Source organism: Hoplias malabaricus, chromosome X2, assembly GCF_029633855.1.
Source record: "Hoplias malabaricus isolate fHopMal1 chromosome X2, fHopMal1.hap1, whole genome shotgun sequence".
NCBI lineage: Eukaryota > Metazoa > Chordata > Actinopteri > Characiformes > Erythrinidae > Hoplias > Hoplias malabaricus.
Window position 1 is genome coordinate 41,994,307 of NC_089819.1, and position 24,450 is coordinate 42,018,756.

The 24,450-nt window shown below is 37.2% G+C and overlaps 4 protein-coding genes across 4 annotated transcripts in view; all 4 read left to right on the forward strand.

Moving 5' to 3' along the window:
- The first annotated feature begins 1,303 nt into the window (after window positions 1-1,303).
- Window positions 1,304-4,685, forward strand: LOC136676284 (low choriolytic enzyme-like). The gene is made up of 8 exons (XM_066653152.1): window positions 1,304-1,384; window positions 1,507-1,537; window positions 1,637-1,702; window positions 2,228-2,377; window positions 2,548-2,665; window positions 3,304-3,482; window positions 3,885-3,966; window positions 4,047-4,685. The coding sequence occupies exons 1-8, from the start codon at window positions 1,313-1,315 to the stop codon at window positions 4,171-4,173; spliced, it is 825 nt and encodes a 274-aa protein (XP_066509249.1). The 5' UTR covers window positions 1,304-1,312; the 3' UTR covers window positions 4,174-4,685.
- Window positions 4,686-7,685: 3,000 nt separating this feature from the next.
- On the forward strand, window positions 7,686-11,097 carry LOC136676291 (low choriolytic enzyme-like). Its single transcript, XM_066653176.1, has 8 exons — window positions 7,686-7,766; window positions 7,889-7,919; window positions 8,019-8,084; window positions 8,610-8,759; window positions 8,930-9,047; window positions 9,686-9,864; window positions 10,267-10,348; window positions 10,429-11,097. The coding sequence occupies exons 1-8, from the start codon at window positions 7,695-7,697 to the stop codon at window positions 10,553-10,555; spliced, it is 825 nt and encodes a 274-aa protein (XP_066509273.1). The 5' UTR covers window positions 7,686-7,694; the 3' UTR covers window positions 10,556-11,097.
- Window positions 11,098-14,210: 3,113 nt separating this feature from the next.
- On the forward strand, window positions 14,211-17,587 carry LOC136676293 (low choriolytic enzyme-like). The gene is made up of 8 exons (XM_066653177.1): window positions 14,211-14,291; window positions 14,414-14,444; window positions 14,544-14,609; window positions 15,135-15,284; window positions 15,455-15,572; window positions 16,211-16,389; window positions 16,794-16,875; window positions 16,956-17,587. Exons 1-8 carry the CDS (start codon window positions 14,220-14,222, stop codon window positions 17,080-17,082), a joined length of 825 nt encoding a protein of 274 aa, XP_066509274.1. The 5' UTR covers window positions 14,211-14,219; the 3' UTR covers window positions 17,083-17,587.
- Window positions 17,588-20,729: 3,142 nt separating this feature from the next.
- LOC136677398 (low choriolytic enzyme-like) overlaps window positions 20,730-24,450 on the forward strand; it is a 42,736-nt gene continuing 39,015 nt past the window's right edge. The window contains exons 1-6 of the mRNA XM_066654918.1: window positions 20,730-20,810; window positions 20,933-20,963; window positions 21,063-21,128; window positions 21,654-21,803; window positions 21,974-22,091; window positions 22,730-22,908. Coding sequence (XP_066511015.1) covers window positions 20,739-20,810; window positions 20,933-20,963; window positions 21,063-21,128; window positions 21,654-21,803; window positions 21,974-22,091; window positions 22,730-22,908 — 616 coding nt within the window. The 5' untranslated portion in view covers window positions 20,730-20,738. The remainder of the gene's footprint in view (window positions 20,811-20,932; window positions 20,964-21,062; window positions 21,129-21,653; window positions 21,804-21,973; window positions 22,092-22,729; window positions 22,909-24,450) is intronic.

The following is a 24,450-nucleotide window of genomic DNA, read 5'->3' on the forward strand; positions in this document are numbered from 1 at the left end:
TTAGTTTCAACTGAATGTGTACACATATGTCTCTGTAGTCTGTAATAAAGCTACAAAATGAGTGCTTAGATAAATTAAACCGACACTCCGCTAATATATTTATTAATGATAAATTAACTCTGTACAGGTGCTGCATTCTAGTCAACAGATGCACTGTTAACAGCTTACTGAAAATATGTTGAACATCTACAGGGGGACCATCATTCAACGTTAGTAAGCTATGTACATGTACAAAACAGTGTAAAATATCTCAGAAGTATGTGATGATGGTTATTGTGGTAAATCACATGTCCTAAGCCTAATGAGTGCCATGAAACTCTGCTAGTGCCTGTAATGAATGTAGCTGACCATGTCCTTCTCTGAATGTGCAATGTAAATCATTTTAAAGGATCTATAATTACATTCAGAAATACAATGAATTCAAAATAGTAACTGCATTCCTTATTTATAAAAAATGACAATAATTGTCACTTGCATAAACTGGCATACTTTTATTTCAATTTGGTAATCTATAATTATGCTTAGCAGTACAATGAGTTCCTTATTTGTAAAATGTTTGTAAGACACTCAGTAATAACCACATATTTCTAGTATCATTCACTTTACTTACTCAATCATACATTCATTCTTTGTCTGTAACCGCTTATCCAGTTCAGGGTCACGGTGGGTCACGAGCCTACCTGGAATCATTGGGCACAAGGCAGGAATAAACCCTGAAGGGGGTGCCAGTCTTTGCAGGGCTACACACAAACACTCACACACACACACACACACACACACACACACACACATACGCACACACACACACACGCACACAAACACACACACACACACACACACACACACACACACATTCACTAACACCTATAGACACTTCTGAGTCACAAATCCACCTACCAATGTGTGGTCTACTGTGCTACTGTGCCACCTACTTACTCAGAAATTTTTGTTATCTTACGGCTTACTTAACAGTTACTTCCTCTGTACTTACCCAGTAATTAGGGGGCTGAAATTTAAAGTGTCACCTTAAAGTCCATATTATTTTTACACTCAGCTCATCCAAAGCTCATATGTTACCTTATTTAGAAAGAAGAAGATCTGCTTGCCATGTTTTTTTCTTTTGCAACACATCATGAATTTAGAAAGAACCTTGCTTAAGTTTTCTTGGTTTGGATGTTTTCTGGATTTTTTACTTTGTAATTTGCCACAATCCTTGAGTAACCACTTGTTTGAGGGAAGTTGTTAGCCCCAGTCTCATTATTTAAACTGAAGCTCTGTCTAAGAATTCTCTGTATCTCTGCAGACTTCCATCATGCATCTGACTCTGACATTCATACTGCTGCTGCAGCTGGTCATCAGTCCAGCTCAGGGTCGCTACATTAAGGTGAGCTCACACAGTCATTTTAAATTCAGCATCTTAATGAACAAAGGTTGTTAGAAGTCTGTAACTATATAAATAATAGAAGTCTAACAAGTACAATGTTTTTAATACTTGTTTTAAACCAGGAATTCGTTAGGAAGAGCTACAATGAGACAGGTGAGATATTCCTATGGCAGAATGCCTTAGTTTTGTGTATAATATTAAACTTAAAATGTAAACAGAAGTCAATAACCATAAAATTAATCATTTATTCAGACAACAGCATTGAGAAGGATTACTTCACTGTATCATCGCTGATTGAAAGAGCCAACAGGAAAGCTGGTAAGCCCCTGAGAAGTTTTTGTTGTTGTTTATTTCTCTTTTCTGGGCCTTGAAATGCTACATGTCCAAAGTTTTTTATATGCCCACTTTCTCAAAGGTTGTTCTGAAATCAAGGGCATTAATATGGAGTTTGTCCCGCTTTGATGGAATAACAGTCTCTGTTCTACTGGGATGGCTTTACACTTGGTCTCAGATAATCACTCACATAGTCACAAAACACAGTTCCACCGCTTCAAAGCCCATTGAACTCTCTAGCTCAAATTTGGCATTCATGATATTGACATTAGGCTCATCCTCCAGATTGCCCAATTCTATTCGTGATTTAACAAGATATTGTGCACAGCTGAAGGCCTGCACCAGCCATAAATGCATGTAAAAATGGTGGAACTCATTCATAAGGGGTGATGGCTACAAATCTTTACACATCTTTACAAAAATTAAGTGATTACCGTAGATTGAATGAGTATAATCTCCAGAAAGTAACAAAGTAAACCAATTTGTATATATTTTTATTTCATTGCCCAGGACAGTCACTGGATGAACCCAAGATTATGTTTGGTGATATTGCCATGAACCCTGGCTTTCAGAATGCAGACCCCTGTACAGCACGTGGGTGCAAGTGGCCCAGAAGAGGCAGCAAGGTCTATGTGCCTTACGTCATTTCTAACCAGTACTGTGAGTGACACCTTCTGAGATGATGTAGCCTCAAAAGAATCAAATGGACATTTTTCAGTAATGCATCTAAGTTAGGTCTACAAAATACAGTTGAGGTTCAAAATGAGTGTTGTTGTCGTTTGCTACAGCATACCAATGCACTGTAAAAATATTTTGTATCTCTCTGCTAGCATCCCGGGAAAGGAGCATTATTGAGAGTGCTCTGAAGTCCTTTCAGACATCCACCTGTATCCAGTTCACACCTCGCCGCAGAGAGAAACACTATATTCACATTCAGTCTCGTTCAGGGTACAGCTCCAGTGTTTTTAACATTTATAACCTGTATTTAGCAATAAATTTAACCAATGCTTATTTCTTAAGACAAGGATGTACCAGTTCAATTAAACATTTTGCATGTTTCTTTTTGCATGAGGGGGCAGCACAGGGGTGCTGTGTATCACGTAACTGGAAGTTTTTGGTGTGTTTCCCCTGTATCTGTGTAGGCTTCCTATCACAGTCAAAAAACACATTTTGGTATGTGGACTGGCTGTGCAAAAGTGCACTCAGGTGTGTGACAGTAAGTGTGTGATGACATGGACTGTCACACTGTTCGGGGTGTGTTCCTACTTTGCGCTCCAGGTGGGCTCTGGACCCACTATGACCCTGATCAAGATAAAGATTTTACAGAATATTAATAAATTAACAAATTAATCTCAGCATGAGCTTAATATAAGGAACTCTATCTGTTGGTTTCTCTGATTTGGACTAAGCCTACTCATAAACTTTATTCATAATACTAAGCAGTCAAGTACTAGGATTCATCATGGGTTTAAAGAAAATCACAAACTTAGTAGAGAACCTCCATTGGAATTGTTAAGGTGGACTAGAAGTATAAGTGAAGAGTAACGGAAGGCAGCTAGTAAGTGTTGCTGTAATTTGACCTGCAGGTGCTATTCGTTTTTGGGCAGAAGAGGTGGAGAACAGGTCGTTTCTCTGGATCGTCAAGGTTGTGTATATCATGGTGTTGTCCAGCATGAGCTCCTCCACGCTCTGGGCTTCAACCACGAGCAGACCCGCAGTGACCGAGACAGACATGTCCGCATCCTTCTACAAAACGTCATTCCTGGTTAGTGGAGCTGGTATTTTTTCCACATGAATTATATGACCAAATGTTTGGGACCACTCATCCAAGTTCATCCTTGAACATTAAAGATATTATACATTATAGAAATTTCCTTTACATCAACTCATACCTCAAAAGCAATTCATAAACTGCAGCCCAGTTTCAGTTTTTACAGCATATGTGGTTTGTCCCCTTTGCTGCACTTTGTTCTCTTTTGGGAAGACTAGATTTTGGCACATTACAGGCATGCAAACATACTTGAGGTCAGGTACTGATGTTGAATGATTCAATTTGGATATAAAACACCACTTTCCAAAAACCTCCTTCAGGATGAACAAGAGAAGAATTTGATCTCAAGCAGAGGGCTCACTTTCACAGTCCTAATAAACCTCTGTGTTTTATTAGGACAGGAGCATAACTTTCAGAAAATTGCAACCCAAAATCTGGGCACCCCATATGACTACAACTCTGTCATGCACTATGGAAGGTAAGGTTTTCTGTTGTTCACTCATTCACTACTTCATTGTTTTGGTGCTGATCAGCAGGGTTTCTCTTTTGTGGATGCAGGTATGATTTCTCAAGGAACAGGCAGCCTACCATCATTCCCATTCCAAACAGTAATGTTGCTATTGGACGTGCCACTCAGATGAGCCGCACAGACATCTTGCGTATCAACAGGCTGTACTGTGGATAACTGAGTCTTCATCGGAAATAAAAAAATACTTTGTAACTTTAAACTCTGTTTCTCTCTCTCTCTTTCTCCCTGTCTCTCTCTCTCTCTCTCTCTTTCTGTCTGTCTGTCTATGAGTGATACTACAGGACAGTTCTACAGTTGATTTTCTTCACTTTAATTCAATTAAAATATATTTTTTAGGCTTAACTTATAAACCTCCAGATGTCATTCTGTTAATGCTGTACAAGGTGGAGTAACTACTGTGAAACATGTAAGGGTTGTCGGTTCTAAACAAGAGAGGAGTTGAAATATAATTTGGAGGTTTTTTTTAGCCAAATAAACAATGTCTTTATGATCTGCCCTGCTCTGACATTTATTATCATGCAAAGAATTCACAAGTGTGATTAAAAAATGAGTAATTCATCACATATAATAAATGTATTATGAAAGACCATTTCTAAATAAATAAATATTCTAGGAAGCAAGCACTTTAAAAGTAGTAATGACTCAACTGTTATTAGCCATAAAAAGGGAAATATTTTGTTGCTGTCCAAAGTAAAACATGCATCTACACAAAGGTACATTTATAGAAGTAAAAATATTTTTTGACATTTGATGGAAGTCATTGTATTCCAAGTCATTTTGGAGCATTTCTATGAAATATTCACACAATGTAACGGACAGATGCTGTTTTTAATTTATGTAGTAATGTAACAATCTAAAAAATGGAGATACATGTTTTTCTTTGGACTGCGACTATATATTCCTAGTTCATGTGTGTCTTTAAAATATATATGTCAAAGTAAAACAAAGTCTCTTAATCAAAACTTTTATGGCCAAATATTCCAACATTTCTAATAAAATTACCAGCATAGCAATAGGTTATTTGTCCTCTGAGAAGACTTGAACATTTTCTGATTTGATGGCATTTAGCTGTGAGAGAATTATAAGGTCACAAAATATGCTCTGGAGATTTAACCTAACCATCACTCCAAAGAGAAGTTTCACTGCTTCAGAGGCTAATTCTCAGGAGCTAATACCAATCTTACAGTTTACAATCTTACAGCTTACAGCTACAGGAAACAGTGTTAGGTTCAGTACAGAATGTCCTTGATGCAACAATATTATGGGCTCAAAATTATATTTGAATTTGTGACTGAACTGGCTGATGGCTCTATTTGAGTCATGTGAATAATCAAATACTTGGTTAAAAATTTGAAAACAAACAACAAACAAACAAACAAACAAACAAACAAAAAAGGTAACATTTTAAATAACAGCCAGCTAATTACTGGGTAGCCCCCTCCAGGGTGTGTTTCCGCCTTGCGCCCAATGATTCCAGGTAGGCTCTGGACCCACCGCGACCCTGAACTGGATAAGCGGTTACAGATAATGAATGAATGAATGAATAATTACTGGGTAAGTGCAGAGTAAGTACCTGTTAAGTAAGCCATATAAAACAAGTACTGAGTAATTAAAGGGTATGATACTAGAAGTGTGTGGTTATTACTGGTTGTCTTACAAAAATTTAACAAATAAGGCAAATAAGTTTATACAAGTGAATGTTACTGTCATTTTTTATAAATAAGGAATGCAGCTACATATTAGTTTGTCTGTAGAAACTTAAGGATGGCACAAATGTTTATAATCTACTTAATTAGACAGTGTTTCACTTTATTTGGATGGCCCAAATTCACATCTACAGATGAGAGACCCAGTGTGCCTTTAGTGACATTCCATTAATAAGCATCAATATTTCCACATAAATTCTACTGAAATGTCTACATGTATTCTATTCATTCATTCATTGTCTGATGCTGAAGAATTAATAGGTATCCCATTGAAATACCAAAGTGTACACTGCTGACAGTCTATCAGAAGTTTGTAGCACATCTACGGAAATAATGATAATGTCTTGAGAATTTCTACGTGTACCATTGACATTTCCACCTACATGCTTTTGCCATTTAGGCTACTGACAGTCTGCAGCGAATCTACAGAAATAACACTGACAGCTCTGGAATTTCTAGATTCATTCTACTGAAGAGTCTACATGCATTCTACTGAAACATTAACAAGTATTGTACTGAAATATTAACAGGTATGCTACTGACAGTTTGTTGATAGTTTGTAACACAACTACAGAAATGACACTGAAAGTGCGACAATAGTCGAGTGATGATAACTAGATGACTAAACTTTATCTTTTACATTTTACTTCAGTTTAGTTTCAACTGAATGTGTACACATATGTCTCTGTAGTCTGTAATAAAGCTACAAAATGAGTGCTTAGATAAATTAAACCGACACTCCGCTAATATATTTATTAATGATAAATTAACTCTGTACAGGTGCTGCATTCTAGTCAACAGATGCACTGTTAACAGCTTACTGAAAATATGTTGAACATCTACAGGGGGACCATCATTCAACGTTAGTAAGCTATGTACATGTACAAAACAGTGTAAAATATCTCAGAAGTATGTGATGATGGTTATTGTGGTAAATCACATGTCCTAAGCCTAATGAGTGCCATGAAACTCTGCTAGTGCCTGTAATGAATGTAGCTGACCATGTCCTTCTCTGAATGTGCACTGTAAATCATTTTAAAGGATCTATAATTACATTCAGAAATACAATGAATTCAAAATAGTAACTGCATTCCTTATTTATAAAAAATGACAATAATTGTCACTTGCATAAACTGGCATACTTTTATTTCAATTTGGTAATCTATAATTATGCTTAGCAGTACAATGAGTTCCTTATTTGTAAAATGTTTGTAAGACACTCAGTAATAACCACATATTTCTAGTATCATTCACTTTACTTACTCAATCATAAATTCATTCTTTGTCTGTAACCGCTTATCCAGTTCAGGGTCACGGTGGGTCACGAGCCCACCTGGAATCATTGGGCACAAGGCAGGAATAAACCCTGAAGGGGGTGCCAGTCTTAGCAGGGCTACACACAAACACTCACACACACACACACACACACACACACACACATACGCACACACACACACACGCACACAAACACACACACACACACACACACACACACACACACTCACACACACATTCACTAACACCTATAGACACTTCTGAGTCACAAATCCACCTACCAATGTGTGGTCTACTGTGCTATTGTGCCACCTTCTTACTCAGAAATTTTTGTTATCTTACGGCTTACTTAACAGTTACTTCCTCTGTACTTACCCAGTAATTAGGGGGCTGAAATTTAAAGTGTCACCTTAAAGTCCATATTATTTTTACACTCAGCTCATCCAAAGCTCATATGTTACCTTATTTAGAAAGAAGAAGATCTGCTTGCCATGTTTTTTTCTTTTGCAACACATCATGAATTTAGAAAGAGCCTTGCTTAAGTTTTCTTGGTTTGGATGTTTTCTGGATTTTTTACTTTGTAATTTGCCACAATCCTTGAGTAACCACTTGTTTGAGGGAAGTTGTTAGCCCCAGTCTCATTATTTAAACTGAAGCTCTGTCTAAGAATTCTCTGTATCTCTGCAGACTTCCATCATGCATCTGACTCTGACATTCATACTGCTGCTGCAGCTGGTCATCAGTCCAGCTCAGGGTCGCTACATTAAGGTGAGCTCACACAGTCATTTTAAATTCAGCATCTTAATGAACAAAGGTTGTTAGAAGTCTGTAACTATATAAATAATAGAAGTCTAACAAGTACAGTGTTTTTAATACTTGTTTTAAACCAGGAATTCGTTAGGAAGAGCTACAATGAGACAGGTGAGATATTCCTATGGCAGAATGCCTTAGTTTTGTGTATAATATTAAACTTAAAATGTAAACAGAAGTCAATAACCATAAAATTAATCATTTATTCAGACAACAGCATTGAGAAGGATTACTTCACTGTATCATCGCTGATTGAAAGAGCCAACAGGAAAGCTGGTAAGCCCCTGAGAAGTTTTTGTTGTTGTTTATTTCTCTTTTCTGGGCCTTGAAATGCTACATGTCCAAAGTTTTTTATATGCCCACTTTCTCAAAGGTTGTTCTGAAATCAAGGGCATTAATATGGAGTTTGTCCCGCTTTGATGGAATAACAGTCTCTGTTCTACTGGGATGGCTTTACACTTGGTCTCAGATAATCACTCACATAGTCACAAAACACAGTTCCACCGCTTCAAAGCCCATTGAACTCTCTAGCTCAAATTTGGCATTCATGATATTGACATTAGGCTCATCCTCCAGATTGCCCAATTCTATTCGTGATTTAACAAGATATTGTGCACAGCTGAAGGCCTGCACCAGCCATAAATGCATGTAAAAATGGTGGAACTCATTCATAAGGGGTGATGGCTACAAATCTTTACACATCTTTACAAAAATTAAGTGATTACCGTAGATTGAATGAGTATAATCTCCAGAAAGTAACAAAGTAAACCAATTTGTATATATTTTTATTTCATTGCCCAGGACAGTCACTGGATGAACCCAAGATTATGTTTGGTGATATTGCCATGAACCCTGGCTTTCAGAATGCAGACCCCTGTACAGCACGTGGGTGCAAGTGGCCCAGAAGAGGCAGCAAGGTCTATGTGCCTTACGTCATTTCTAACCAGTACTGTGAGTGACACCTTCTGAGATGATGTAGCCTCAAAAGAATCAAATGGACATTTTTCAGTAATGCATCTAAGTTAGGTCTACAAAATACAGTTGAGGTTCAAAATGAGTGTTGTTGTCGTTTGCTACAGCATACCAATGCACTGTAAAAATATTTTGTATCTCTCTGCTAGCATCCCGGGAAAGGAGCATTATTGAGAGTGCTCTGAAGTCCTTTCAGACATCCACCTGTATCCAGTTCACACCTCGCCGCAGAGAGAAACACTATATTCACATTCAGTCTCGTTCAGGGTACAGCTCCAGTGTTTTTAACATTTATAACCTGTATTTAGCAATAAATTTAACCAATGCTTATTTCCTAAGACAAGGATGTGCCAGTTCAATTAAACATTTTGCATGTTTCTTTTTGCATGAGGGGGCAGCACAGGGGTGCTGTGTATCACGTAACTGGAAGTTTTTGGTGTGTTTCCCCTGTATCTGTGTAGGCTTCCTATCACAGTCAAAAAACACATTTTGGTATGTGGACTGGCTGTGCAAAAGTGCACTCAGGTGTGTGACAGTAAGTGTGTGATGACATGGACTGTCACACTGTTCAGGTTGTGTTCCTACTTTGCGCTCCAGGTGGGCTCTGGACCCACTATGACCCTGATCAAGATAAAGATTTTACAGAATATTAATAAATTAACAAATTAATCTCAGCATGAGCTTAATATAAGGAACTCTATCTGTTGGTTTCTCTGATTTGGACTAAGCCTTCTCATAAACTTTATTCATAATTCTAAGCAGTCAAGTACTAGGATTCATCATGGGTTTAAAGAAAATCACAAACTTAGTAGAGAACCTCCATTGGAATTGTTAAGGTGGACTAGAAGTATAAGTGAAGAGTAACGGAAGGCAGCTAGTAAGTGTTGCTGTAATTTGACCTGCAGGTGCTATTCGTTTTTGGGCAGAAGAGGTGGAGAACAGGTCGTTTCTCTGGATCGTCAAGGTTGTGTATATCATGGTGTTGTCCAGCATGAGCTCCTCCACGCTCTGGGCTTCAACCACGAGCAGACCCGCAGTGACCGAGACAGACATGTCCGCATCCTTCTACAAAACGTCATTCCTGGTTAGTGGAGCTGGTATTTTTTCCACATGAATTATATGACCAAATGTTTGGGACCACTCATCCAAGTTCATCCTTGAACATTAAAGATATTATACATTATAGAAATTTCCTTTACATCAACTCATACCTCAAAAGCAATTCATAAACTGCAGCCCAGTTTCAGTTTTTACAGCATATGTGGTTTGTCCCCTTTGCTGCACTTTGTTCTCTTTTGGGAAGACTAGATTTTGGCACATTACAGGCATGCAAACATACTTGAGGTCAGGTACTGATGTTGAATGATTCAATTTGGATATAAAACACCACTTTCCAAAAACCTCCTTCAGGATGATCAAGAGAAGAATTTGATCTCAAGCAGAGGGCTCACTTTCACAGTCCTAATAAACCTCTGTGTTTTATTAGGACAGGAGCATAACTTTCAGAAAATTGCAACCCAAAATCTGGGCACCCCATATGACTACAACTCTGTCATGCACTATGGAAGGTAAGGTTTTCTGTTGTTCACTCATTCACTACTTCATTGTTTTGGTGCTGATCAGCAGGGTTTCTCTTTTGTGGATGCAGGTATGATTTCTCAAGGAACAGGCAGCCTACCATCATTCCCATTCCAAACAGTAATGTTGCTATTGGACGTGCCACTCAGATGAGCCGCACAGACATCTTGCGTATCAACAGGCTGTACTGTGGATAACTGAGTCTTCATCGGAAATAAAAAAATACTTTGTAACTTTAAACTCTGTTTCTCTCTCTCTCTTTCTCCCTGTCTCTCTCTCTCTCTCTCTCTCTCTCTCTCTCTCTCTCTCTCTCTCTCTCTTCTGTCTGTCTGTCTATGAGTGATACTACAGGACAGTTCTACAGTTGATTTTCTTCACTTTAATTCAATTAAAATATATTTTTTAGGCTTAACTTATAAACCTCCAGATGTCATTCTGTTAATGCTGTACAAGGTGGAGTAACTACTGTGAAACATGTAAGGGTTGTCGGTTCTAAACAAGAGAGGAGTTGAAATATAATTTGGAGGTTTTATTTAGCCAAATAAACAATGTCTTTATGATCTGCCCTGCTCTGACATTTATTATCATGCAAAGAATTCACAAGTGTGATTAAAAAATGAGTAATTCATCACATATAATAAATGTATTATGAAAGACCATTTCTAAATAAATAAATATTCTAGGAAGCAAGCACTTTAAAAGTAGTAATGACTCAACTGTTATTAGCCATAAAAAGGGAAATATTTTGTTGCTGTCCAAAGTAAAACATGCATCTACACAAAGGTACATTTATAGAAGTAAAAATATTTTTTGACATTTGATGGAAGTCATTGTATTCCAAGTCATTTTGGAGCATTTCTATGAAATATTCACACAATGTAACGGACAGATGCTGTTTTTAATTTATGTAGTAATGTAACAATCTAAAAAATGGAGATACATGTTTTTCTTTGGACTGCGACTATATATTCCTAGTTCATGTGTGTCTTTAAAATATATATGTCAAAGTAAAACAAAGTCTCTTAATCAAAACTTTTATGGCCAAATATTCCAACATTTCTAATAAAATTACCAGCATAGCAATAGGTTATTTGTCCTCTGAGAAGACTTGAACATTTTCTGATTTGATGGCATTTAGCTGTGAGAGAATTATAAGGTCACAAAATATGCTCTGGAGATTTAACCTAACCATCACTCCAAAGAGAAGTTTCACTGCTTCAGAGGCTAATTCTCAGGAGCTAATACCAATCTTACAGCTTACAATCTTACAGCTCTTAAAGCTGCATGTGCAGCTGCTCATTTTAGTTTTTTTTTTTTTTTTATCAGATGTAACCTGTGGATACAACTAGAAATCATATAAGTGCTGCTTAATGTAAGACCCATAATCTAAAAGTAAGGAAACAGTGTTAGGTTCAGTACAGAATGTCCTTGATGCAACAATATTATGGGCTCAAAATTATATTTGAATTTGTGACTGAACTAGCTGATGGCTCTATTTGAGTCATGTGAATAATCAAATACTTGGTTAAAAATTTGAAAACAAACAACAAACAAACAAACAAACAAACAAACAAACAAAAAAGGTAACACTTTAAATAACAGCCAGCTAATTACTGGGTAGCCCCCTCCAGGGTGTGTTTCCGCCTTGCGCCCAATGATTCCAGGTAGGCTCTGGACCCACCGCGACCCTGAACTGGATAAGCGGTTACAGATAATGAATGAATGAATGAATAATTACTGGGTAAGTGCAGAGTAAGTACCTGTTAAGTAAGCCATATAAAACAAGTACTGAGTAATTAAAGGGTATGATACTAGAAGTGTGTGGTTATTACTGGTTGTCTTACAAAAATTTAACAAATAAGGCAAATAAGTTTATACAAGTGAATGTTACTGTCATTTTTTATAAATAAGGAATGCAGCTACATATTAGTTTGTCTGTAGAAACTTAAGGATGGCACAAATGTTTATAATCTACTTAATTAGACAGTGTTTCACTTTATTTGGATGGCCCAAATTCACATCTACAGATGAGAGACCCAGTGTGCCTTTAGTGACATTCCATTAATAAGCATCAATATTTCCACATAAATTCTACTGAAATGTCTACATGTATTCTATTCATTCATTCATTGTCTGATGCTGAAGAATTAATAGGTATCCCATTGAAATACCAAAGTGTACACTGCTGACAGTCTATCAGAAGTTTGTAGCACATCTACGGAAATAATGATAATGTCTTGAGAATTTCTACGTGTACCATTGACATTTCCACCTACATGCTTTTGCCATTTAGGCTACTGACAGTCTGCAGCGAATCTACAGAAATAACACTGACAGCTCTGGAATTTCTAGATTCATTCTACTGAAGAGTCTACATGCATTCTACTGAAACATTAACAAGTATTGTACTGAAATATTAACAGGTCTGCTACTGACAGTTTGTTGATAGTTTGTAACACAACTACAGAAATGACACTGAAAGTGCGACAATAGTCGAGTGATGATAACTAGATGACTAAACTTTATCTTTTACATTTTACTTCAGTTTAGTTTCAACTGAATGTGTACACATATGTCTCTGTAGTCTGTAATAAAGCTACAAAATGAGTGCTTAGATAAATTAAACCGACACTCCGCTAATATATTTATTAATGATAAATTAACTCTGTACAGGTGCTGCATTCTAGTCAACAGATGCACTGTTAACAGCTTACTGAAAATATGTTGAACATCTACAGGGGGACCATCATTCAATGTTAGTAAGCTATGTACATGTACAAAACAGTGTAAATATCTCAGAAGTATGTGATGATGGTTATTGTGGTAAATCACATGTCCTAAGCCTAATGAGTGCCATGAAACTCTGCTAGTGCCTGTAATGAATGTAGCTGACCATGTCCTTCTCTGAATGTGCACTGTAAATCATTTTAAAGGATCTATAATTACATTCAGAAATACAATGAATTCAAAATAGTAACTGCATTCCTTATTTATAAAAAATGACAATAATTGTCACTTGCATAAACTGGCATACTTTTATTTCAATTTGGTAATCTATAATTATGCTTAGCAGTACAATGAGTTCCTTATTTGTAAAATGTTTGTAAGACACTCAGTAATAACCACATATTTCTAGTATCATTCACTTTACTTACTCAATCATAAATTCATTCTTTGTCTGTAACCGCTTATCCAGTTCAGGGTCACGGTGGGTCACGAGCCCACCTGGAATCATTGGGCACAAGGCAGGAATAAACCCTGAAGGGGGTGCCAGTCTTAGCAGGGCTACACACAAACACTCACACACACACACACACACACACACACACATACGCACACACACACACACGCACACAAACACACACACACACACACACACACACACACACACTCACACACACATTCACTAACACCTATAGACACTTCTGAGTCACAAATCCACCTACCAATGTGTGGTCTACTGTGCTACTGTGCCACCTTCTTACTCAGAAATTTTTGTTATCTTATGGCTTACTTAACAGTTACTTCCTCTGTACTTACCCAGTAATTAGGGGGCTGAAATTTAAAGTGTCACCTTAAAGTCCATATTATTTTTACACTCAGCTCATCCAAAGCTCATATGTTACCTTATTTAGAAAGAAGAAGATCTGCTTGCCATGTTTTTTTCTTTTGCAACACATCATGAATTTAGAAAGAGCCTTGCTTATGTTTTCTTGGTTTGGATGTTTTCTGGATTTTTTACTTTGTAATTTGCCACAATCCTTGAGTAACCACTTGTTTGAGGGAAGTTGTTAGCCCCAGTCTCATTATTTAAACTGAAGCTCTGTCTAAGAATTCTCTGTATCTCTGCAGACTTCCATCATGCATCTGACTCTGACATTCATACTGCTGCTGCAGCTGGTCATCAGTCCAGCTCAGGGTCGCTACATTAAGGTGAGCTCACACAGTCATTTTAAATTCAGCATCTTAATGAACAAAGGTTGTTAGAAGTCTGTAACTATATAAATAATAGAAGTCTAACAAGTACAATGTTTTTAATACTTGTTTTAAACCAGGAATTCGTTAGGAAGAGCTACAATGAGACAGGTGAGATATTCCTATGGCAGAATGCCTTAGTTTTGTGTATAATATTAAACTTAAAATGTAAACAGAAGTCAATAACCATAAAATTAATCATTTATTCAGACAACAGCATTGAGAAGGATTACTTCACTGTATCATCGCTGATTGAAAGAGCCAACAGGAAAGCTGGTAAGCCCCTGAGAAGTTTTTGTTGTTGTTTATTTCTCTTTTCTGGGCCTTGAAATGCTACATGTCCAAAGTTTTTTATATGCCCACTTTCTCAAAGGTTGTTCTGAAATCAAGGGCATTAATATGGAGTTTGTCCCGCTTTGATGGAATAACAGTCTCTGTTCTACTGGGATGGCTTTACACTTGGTCTCAGATAATCACTCACATAGTCACAAAACACAGTTCCACCGCTTCAAAGCCCATTGAACTCTCTAGCTCAAATTTGGCATTCATGATATTGACATTAGGCTCATCCTCCAGATTGCCCAATTCTATTCGTGATTTAACAAGATATTGTGCACAGCTGAAGGCCTGCACCAGCCATAAATGCATGTAAAAATGGTGGAACTCATTCATAAGGGTTGATGGCTACAAATCTTTACACATCTTTACAAAAATTAAGTGATTACCGTAGATTGAATGAGTATAATCTCCAGAAAGTAACAAAGTAAACCAATTTGTATATATTTTTATTTCATTGCCCAGGACAGTCACTGGATGAACCCAAGATTATGTTTGGTGATATTGCCATGAACCCTGGTTTTCAGAATGCAGACCCCTGTACAGCACGTGGGTGCAAGTGGCCCAGAAGAGGCAGCAAGGTCTATGTGCCTTACGTCATTTCTAACCAGTACTGTGAGTGACACCTTCTGAGATGATGTAGCCTCAAAAGAATCAAATGGACATTTTTCAGTAATGCATCTAAGTTAGGTCTACAAAATACAGTTGAGGTTCAAAATGAGTGTTGTTGTCGTTTGCTACAGCATACCAATGCACTGTAAAAATATTTTGTATCTCTCTGCTAGCATCCCGGGAAAGGAGCATTATTGAGAGTGCTCTGAAGTCCTTTCAGACATCCACCTGTATCCAGTTCACACCTCGCCGCAGAGAGAAACACTATATTCACATTCAGTCTCGTTCAGGGTACAGCTCCAGTGTTTTTAACATTTATAACCTGTATTTAGCAATAAATTTAACCAATGCTTATTTCCTAAGACAAGGATGTGCCAGTTCAATTAAACATTTTGCATGTTTCTTTTTGCATGAGGGGGCAGCACAGGGGTGCTGTGTATCACGTAACTGGAAGTTTTTGGTGTGTTTCCCCTGTATCTGTGTAGGCTTCCTATCACAGTCAAAAAACACATTTTGGTATGTGGACTGGCTGTGCAAAAGTGCACTCAGGTGTGTGACAGTAAGTGTGTGATGACATGGACTGTCACACTGTTCAGGTTGTGTTCCTACTTTGCGCTCCAGGTGGGCTCTGGACCCACTATGACCCTGATCAAGATAAAGATTTTACAGAATATTAATAAATTAACAAATTAATCTCAGCATGAGCTTAATATAAGGAACTCTATCTGTTGGTTTCTCTGATTTGGACTAAGCCTACTCATAAACTTTATTCATAATACTAAGCAGTCAAGTACTAGGATTCATCATGGGTTTAAAGAAAATCACAAACTTAGTAGAGAACCTCCATTGGAATTGTTAAGGTGGACTAGAAGTATAAGTGAAGAGTAACGGAAGGCAGCTAGTAAGTGTTGCTGTAATTTGACCTGCAGGTGCTATTCGTTTTTGGGCAGAAGAGGTGGAGAACAGGTCGTTTCTCTGGATCGTCAAGGTTGTGTATATCATGGTGTTGTCCAGCATGAGCTCCTCCACGCTCTGGGCTTCAACCACGAGCAGACCCGCAGTGACCGAGACAGACATGTCCGCATCCTTCTACAAAACGTCATTCCTGGTTAGTGGAGCTGGTATTTTTTCCACATGAATTATAAGAACAAATGTTTGGGACCACTCATCCAAGTTTATCCTTGAAAATGAAAGGTATTATACATTATAGAAATGTCCTTCACATCAACTCAAACCTCAAAAAGCAATTCATAAACTGCAGCCTTGTTTCAGTTTCTACAGCATATGTGGTTTGTCCCCATTTGCTGCACTCTGTTCTCTTTTGGGAAGACTAGATTTTGGCACATTACAGGCATGCAAACATACTTGAGGTCAGGTACTGATGTTGAATTATTCAATTTGGATATAAAACACCACTTTCCAAAAACCTCCTTCAGGATGATCAAGAGAAGAATTTGATCTCAAGCAGAGGGCTCACTTTCACAGTCCTAATAAACCTCTGTGTTTTATTAGGACAGGAGCATAACTTTCAGAAAATTGCAACCCAAAATCTGGGCACCCCATATGACTACAACTCTGTCATGCACTATGGAAGGTAAGGTTTTCTGTTGTTCACTCATTCACTACTTCATTGTTTTGGTGCTGATCAGCAGGGTTTCTCTTTTGTGGATGCAGGTATGATTTCTCAAGGAACAGGCAGCCTACCATCATTCCCATTCCAAACAGTAATGTTGCTATTGGACGTGCCACTCAGATGAGCCGCACAGACATCTTGCGTATCAACAGGCTGTACTGTGGATAACTGAGTCTTCATCGGAAATAAAAAAATACTTTGTAACTTTAAACTCTGTTTCTCTCTCTCTCTTTCTCCCTGTCTCTCTCTCTCTCTCTCTCTCTCTCTCTCTCTCTCTCTTTCTGTCTGTCTGTCTATGAGTGATACTACAGGACAGTTCTACAGTTGATTTTCTTCACTTTAATTCAATTAAAATATATTTTTTAGGCTTAACTTATAAACCTCCAGATGTCATTCTGTTAATGCTGTACAAGGTGGAGTAACTACTGTGAAACATGTAAGGGTTGTCGGTTCTAAACAAGAGAGGAGTTGAAATATAATTTGGAGGTTTTTTTTAGCCAAATAAACAATGTCTTTATGATCTGCCCTGCTCTGACATTTATTATCATGCAAAGAATTCACAAGTGTGATTAAAAAATGAGTAATTCATCACATATAATAAATGTATTATGAAAGACCATTTCTAAATAAATAAATATTCTAGGAAGCAAGCACTTTAAAAGTAGTAATGACTCAACTGTTATTAGCCATAAAAAGGGAAATATTTTGTTGCTGTCCAAAGTAAAACATGCATCTACACAAAGGTACATTTATAGAAGTAAAAATATTTTTTGACATTTGATGGAAGTCATTGTATTCCAAGTCATTTTGGAGCATTTCTATGAAATATTCACACAATGTAACGGACAGATGCTGTTTTTAATTTATGTAGTAATGTAACAATCTAAAAAATGGAGATACATGTTTTTCTTTGGACTGCGACTATATATTCCTAGTTCATGTGTGTCTTTAAAATATATATGTCAAAGTAAAACAAAGTCTCTTAATCAAAACTTTTATGGCCAAATATTCCAACATTTCTAATAAAATTACCAGCATAGCAATAGGTTATTTGTCCTCTGAGAAGACTTGAACATTTTCTGATTTGATGGCATTTAGCTGTGAGAGAATTATAAGGTCACAAAATATGCTCTGGAGATTTAACCTAACCATCACTCCAAAGAGAAGTTTCACTGCTTCAGAGGCTAATTCTCAGGAGCTAATACCAATCTTACAGCTTACAATCTTACAGCTCTTACAGCTGCATGTGCAGCTGCTCATTTTAGTTTTTTTTTTTTTTTTATCAGATGTAACCTGTGGATACAACTAGAAATCATATAAGTGCTGCTTAATGTAAGACCCATAATCTAAAAGTAAGGAAACAGTGTTAGGTTCAGTACAGAATGTCCTTGATGCAACAATATTATGGGCTCAAAATTATATTTGAATTTGTGACTGAACTGGCTGATGGCTCTATTTGAGTCATGTGAATAATCAAATACTTGGTTAAAAATTTGAAAACAAACAACAAACAAACAAACAAACAAACAAACAAACAAAAAAGGTAACACTTTAAATAACAGCCAGCTAATTACTGGGTAGCCCCCTCCAGGGTGTGTTTCCGCCTTGCGCCCAATGATTCCAGGTAGGCTCTGGACCCACCGCGACCCTGAACTGGATAAGCGGTTACAGATAATGAATGAATGAATGAATAATTACTGGGTAAGTGCAGAGTAAGTACCTGTTAAGTAAGCCATATAAAACAAGTACTGAGTAATTAAAGGGTATGATACTAGAAGTGTGTGGTTATTACTGGTTGTCTTACAAAAATTTAACAAATAAGGCAAATAAGTTTATACAAGTGAATGTTACTGTCATTTTTTATAAATAAGGAATGCAGCTACATATTAGTTTGTCTGTAGAAACTTAAGGATGGCACAAATGTTTATAATCTACTTAATTAGACAGTGTTTCACTTTATTTGGATGGCCCAAATTCACATCTACAGATGAGAGACCCAGTGTGCCTTTAGTGACATTCCATTAATAAGCATCAATATTTCCACATAAATTCTACTGAAATGTCTACATGTATTCTATTCATTCATTCATTGTCTGATGCTGAAGAATTAATAGGTATCCCATTGAAATACCAAAGTGTACACTGCTGACAGTCTATCAGAAGTTTGTAGCACATCTACGGAAATAATGATAATGTCTTGAGAATTTCTACGTGTACCATTGACATTTCCACCTACATGCTTTTGCCATTTAGGCTACTGACAGTCTGCAGCGAATCTACAGAAATAACACTGACAGCTCTGGAATTTCTAGATTCATTCTACTGAAGAGTCTACATGCATTCTACTGAAACATTAACAAGTATTGTACTGAAATATTAACAGGTCTGCTACTGACAGTTTGTTGATAGTTTGTAACACAACTACAGAAATGACACTGAAAGTGCGACAATAGTCGAGTGATGATAACTAGATGACTAAACTTTATCTTTTACATTTTACTTCAGTTTAGTTTCAACTGAATGTGTACACATATGTCTCTGTAGTCTGTAATAAAGCTACAAAATGAGTGCTTAGATAAATTAAACCGACACTCCGCTAATATATTTATTAATGATAAATTAACTCTGTACAGGTGCTGCATTCTAGTCAACAGATGCACTGTTAACAGCTTACTGAAAATATGTTGAACATCTACAGGGGGACCATCATTCAACGTTAGTAAGCTATGTACATGTACAAAACAGTGTAAAATATCTCAGAAGTATGTGATGATGGTTATTGTGGTAAATCACATGTCCTAAGCCTAATGAGTGCCATGAAACTCTGCTAGTGCCTGTAATGAATGTAGCTGACCATGTCCTTCTCTGAATGTGCACTGTAAATCATTTTAAAGGATCTATAATTACATTCAGAAATACAATGAATTCAAAATAGTAACTGCATTCCTTATTTATAAAAAATGACAATAATTGTCACTTGCATAAACTGGCATACTTTTATTTCAATTTGGTAATCTATAATTATGCTTAGCAGTACAATGAGTTCCTTATTTGTAAAATGTTTGTAAGACACTCAGTAATAACCACATATTTCTAGTATCATTCACTTTACTTACTCAATCATACATTCATTCTTTGTCTGTAACCGCTTATCCGGTTCAGGGTCACGGTGGGTCACGAGCCTACCTGGAATCATTGGGCACAAGGCAGGAATAAACCCTGAAGGGGGTGCCAGTCTTTGCAGGGCTACACACAAACACTCACACACACACACACACACACACACACACACATACGCACACACACACACACGCACACAAACACACACACACACACACACACACACACACACACTCACACACACATTCACTAACACCTATAGACACTTCTGAGTCACAAATCCACCTACAAATGTGTGGTCTACTGTGCTACTGTGCCACCTACTTACTCAGAAATTTTTGTTATCTTACGGCTTACTTAACAGTTACTTCCTCTGTACTTACCCAGTAATTAGGGGGCTGAAATTTAAAGTGTCACCTTAAAGTCCATATTATTTTTACACTCAGCTCATCCAAAGCTCATATGTTACCTTATTTAGAAAGAAGAAGATCTGCTTGCCATGTTTTTTTCTTTTGCAACACATCATGAATTTAGAAAGAACCTTGCTTAAGTTTTCTTGGTTTGGATGTTTTCTGGATTTTTTACTTTGTAATTTGCCACAATCCTTGAGTAACCACTTGTTTGAGGGAAGTTGTTAGCCCCAGTCTCATTATTTAAACTGAAGCTCTGTCTAAGAATTCTCTGTATCTCTGCAGACTTCCATCATGCATCTGACTCTGACATTCATACTGCTGCTGCAGCTGGTCATCAGTCCAGCTCAGGGTCGCTACATTAAGGTGAGCTCACACAGTCATTTTAAATTCAGCATCTTAATGAACAAAGGTTGTTAGAAGTCTGTAACTATATAAATAATAGAAGTCTAACAAGTACAATGTTTTTAATACTTGTTTTAAACCAGGAATTCGTTAGGAAGAGCTACAATGAGACAGGTAAGATATTCCTATGGCAGAATGCCTTAGTTTTGTGTATAATATTAAACTTAAAATGTAAACAGAAGTCAATAACCATAAAATTAATCATTTATTCAGACAACAGCATTGAGAAGGATTACTTCACTGTATCATCGCTGATTGAAAGAGCCAACAGGAAAGCTGGTAAGCCCCTGAGAAGTTTTTGTTGTTGTTTATTTCTCTTTTCTGGGCCTTGAAATGCTACATGTCCAAAGTTTTTTATATGCCCACTTTCTCAAAGGTTGTTCTGAAATCAAGGGCATTAATATGGAGTTTGTCCCGCTTTGATGGAATAACAGTCTCTGTTCTACTGGGATGGCTTTACACTTGGTCTCAGATAATCACTCACATAGTCACAAAACACAGTTCCACCGCTTCAAAGCCCATTGAACTCTCTAGCTCAAATTTGGCATTCATGATATTGACATTAGGCTCATCCTCCAGATTGCCCAATTCTATTCGTGATTTAACAAGATATTGTGCACAGCTGAAGGCCTGCACCAGCCATAAATGCATGTAAAAATGGTGGAACTCATTCATAAGGGGTGATGGCTACAAATCTTTACACATCTTTACAAAAATTAAGTGATTACCGTAGATTGAATGAGTATAATCTCCAGAAAGTAACAAAGTAAACCAATTTGTATATATTTTTATTTCATTGCCCAGGACAGTCACTGGATGAACCCAAGATTATGTTTGGTGATATTGCCATGAACCCTGGTTTTCAGAATGCAGACCCCTGTACAGCACGTGGGTGCAAGTGGCCCAGAAGAGGCAGCAAGGTCTATGTGCCTTACGTCATTTCTAACCAGTACTGTGAGTGACACCTTCTGAGATGATGTAGCCTCAAAAGAATCAAATGGACATTTTTCAGTAATGCATCTAAGTTAGGTCTACAAAATACAGTTGAGGTTCAAAATGAGTGTTGTTGTCGTTTGCTACAGCATACCAATGCACTGTAAAAATATTTTGTATCTCTCTGCTAGCATCCCGGGAAAGGAGCATTATTGAGAGTGCTCTGAAGTCCTTTCAGACATCCACCTGTATCCAGTTCACACCTCGCCGCAGAGAGAAACACTATATTCACATTCAGTCTCGTTCAGGGTACAGCTCCAGTGTTTTTAACATTTATAACCTGTATTTAGCAATAAATTTAACCAATGCTTATTTCCTAAGACAAGGATGTACCAGTTCAATTAAACATTTTGCATGTTTCTTTTTGCATGAGGGGGCAGCACAGGGGTGCTGTGTATCACATAACTGGAAGTTTTTGGTGTGTTTCCCCTGTATCTGTGTAGGCTTCCTATCACAGTCAAAAAACACATTTTGGTATGTGGACTGGCTGTGCAAAAGTGCACTCAGGTGTGTGACAGTAAGTGTGTGATGACATGGACTGTCACACTGTTCGGGTTGTGTTCCTACTTTGCGCTCCAGGTGGGCTCTGGACCCACTATGGCCCTGATCAAGATAAAGATTTTACAGAATATTAATAAATTAACAAATTAATCTCAGCATGAGCTTAATATAAGGAACTCTATCTGTTGGTTTCTCTGATTTGGACTAAGCCTACTCATAAACTTTATTCATAATACTAAGCAGTCAAGTACTAGGATTCATCATGGGTTTAAAGAAAATCACAAACTTAGTAGAGAACCTCCATTGGAATTGTTAAGGTGGACTAGAAGTATAAGTGAAGAGTAACGGATGGCAGCTAGTAAGTGTTGCTGTAATTTGACCTGCAGGTGCTATTCGTTTGTGGGCAGAAGAGGTGGAGAACAGGTCGTTTCTCTGGATCGTCAAGGTTGTGTATATCATGGTGTTGTCCAGCATGAGCTCCTCCACGCTCTGGGCTTCAACCACGAGCAGAGCCGCACTGACCGAGACAGACATGTCCGCATCCTTCTACAAAACGTCATTCCTGGTTAGTGGACCTGGTATTTTTCCACATGAATTATAAGAACAAATGTTTGGGACTACTCATCCAAGTTTATCTTTGAAAATGAAAGGTATTATACATTATAGAAATGTCCTTTACATCAACTCATGCCTCAAAAGCAATTCATAAACTGCAGCCTTGTTTCAGTTTCTACAGCATATGTGGTTTGTCCCCTTTGCTGCACTCTGTTCTCTTTTGGGAAGACTAGATTTTGGCACATTACATGCAAACATACTTGAGGTCAGGTACTGATGTTGAATGATTCCATTTGGATATAAAACACCACTTTCCAAAAACCTCCTTCAGGATGATCAAGAGAAGAATGTGATCTCAAGCAGAGGACAATAAACAATGTCTTTATGATCTGCTCTGACATTTATTATCTTGCAAAGAAATTATTACGAAATGAGTAATTCATCACATATAATAAATGTATTATGAAAGACCATTTCTAAATAAATAAATATTCTAGGAAGCAAGCACTTTAAAAGTAGTAATGACTCAACTGTTATTAGCCATAAAAAGTGAAATATTTTGTTGCTGTCCAAAGTAAAACATGCATCTACACAAAGGTACATTTATAGAAGGAAAAATATTTTTTGACATTTGATGGAAGTCATTGTATTCCAAGTCATTTTGGAGCATTTCTATGAAATATTCACACAATGTAACGGACAGATGCTGTTTTTAATTTATGTAGTAATGTAACAATCTAAAAAATGATGATACATGTTTTTCTTTGGACTGCGACTATATATTCCTAGTTCATTTGTGTCTTTTAAATATATATGTCAAAGTAAAACAAAGTCTCTCAGTCAAAACTTTTATGGCCAAATTTTCCAACATTTCTAATAAAATTTCCAGCATAGCAATAGGTTATTTGTCCTCTGAGAAGACTTGAACATTTTCTGATTTGATGGCATTTGCAGTGAGAGAATTATAAAGTCACAAAATATGCTGTGGAGATTTAACCAAACCATCACTCCAAAGAGAAGTTTCACTGCTTCAGAGCCTAATTCTCAGGAACTGATACCAATCTTACATATGCAGATACAGCTGCTCATTTTTGTTTTTTTGTCAGATGTAACCTGTGGATAGAACTAGAAATCAGATAAGTGCTGTTTAATGTAAGACCCATAATCTAAAAATAAGAAAACAGAACTTATTTGAAATTCTGACTGAACTAGCTGATGTCTCTATTTGAGTGATGTGAATAATCAAATTCTTGGTTAAAAATGTGAGGTGGGGAATCGTACACAACTGGCTTTACTCTCGGTGGACACGAAGACCCTACTTCTTCCCTCAACACAAGTGTATTGCTAACTGTTAGCCAGCATAATACATCTGGACAGTTAGTTTTCTTCTCCAAATGTAAGCTGTCCAGGTGTGTTACTAAGAGTTGAAAAAGAATCCTCCTGGGTTGGTGGTTTTGGGTGTAAATGTGGGAGTCCTAGCTAACAAGTGGAATAGGTGATGGTAACGTTGAAAAAAATAAATTTCAACAATTCCTTTCTGTGGGCAGCATGG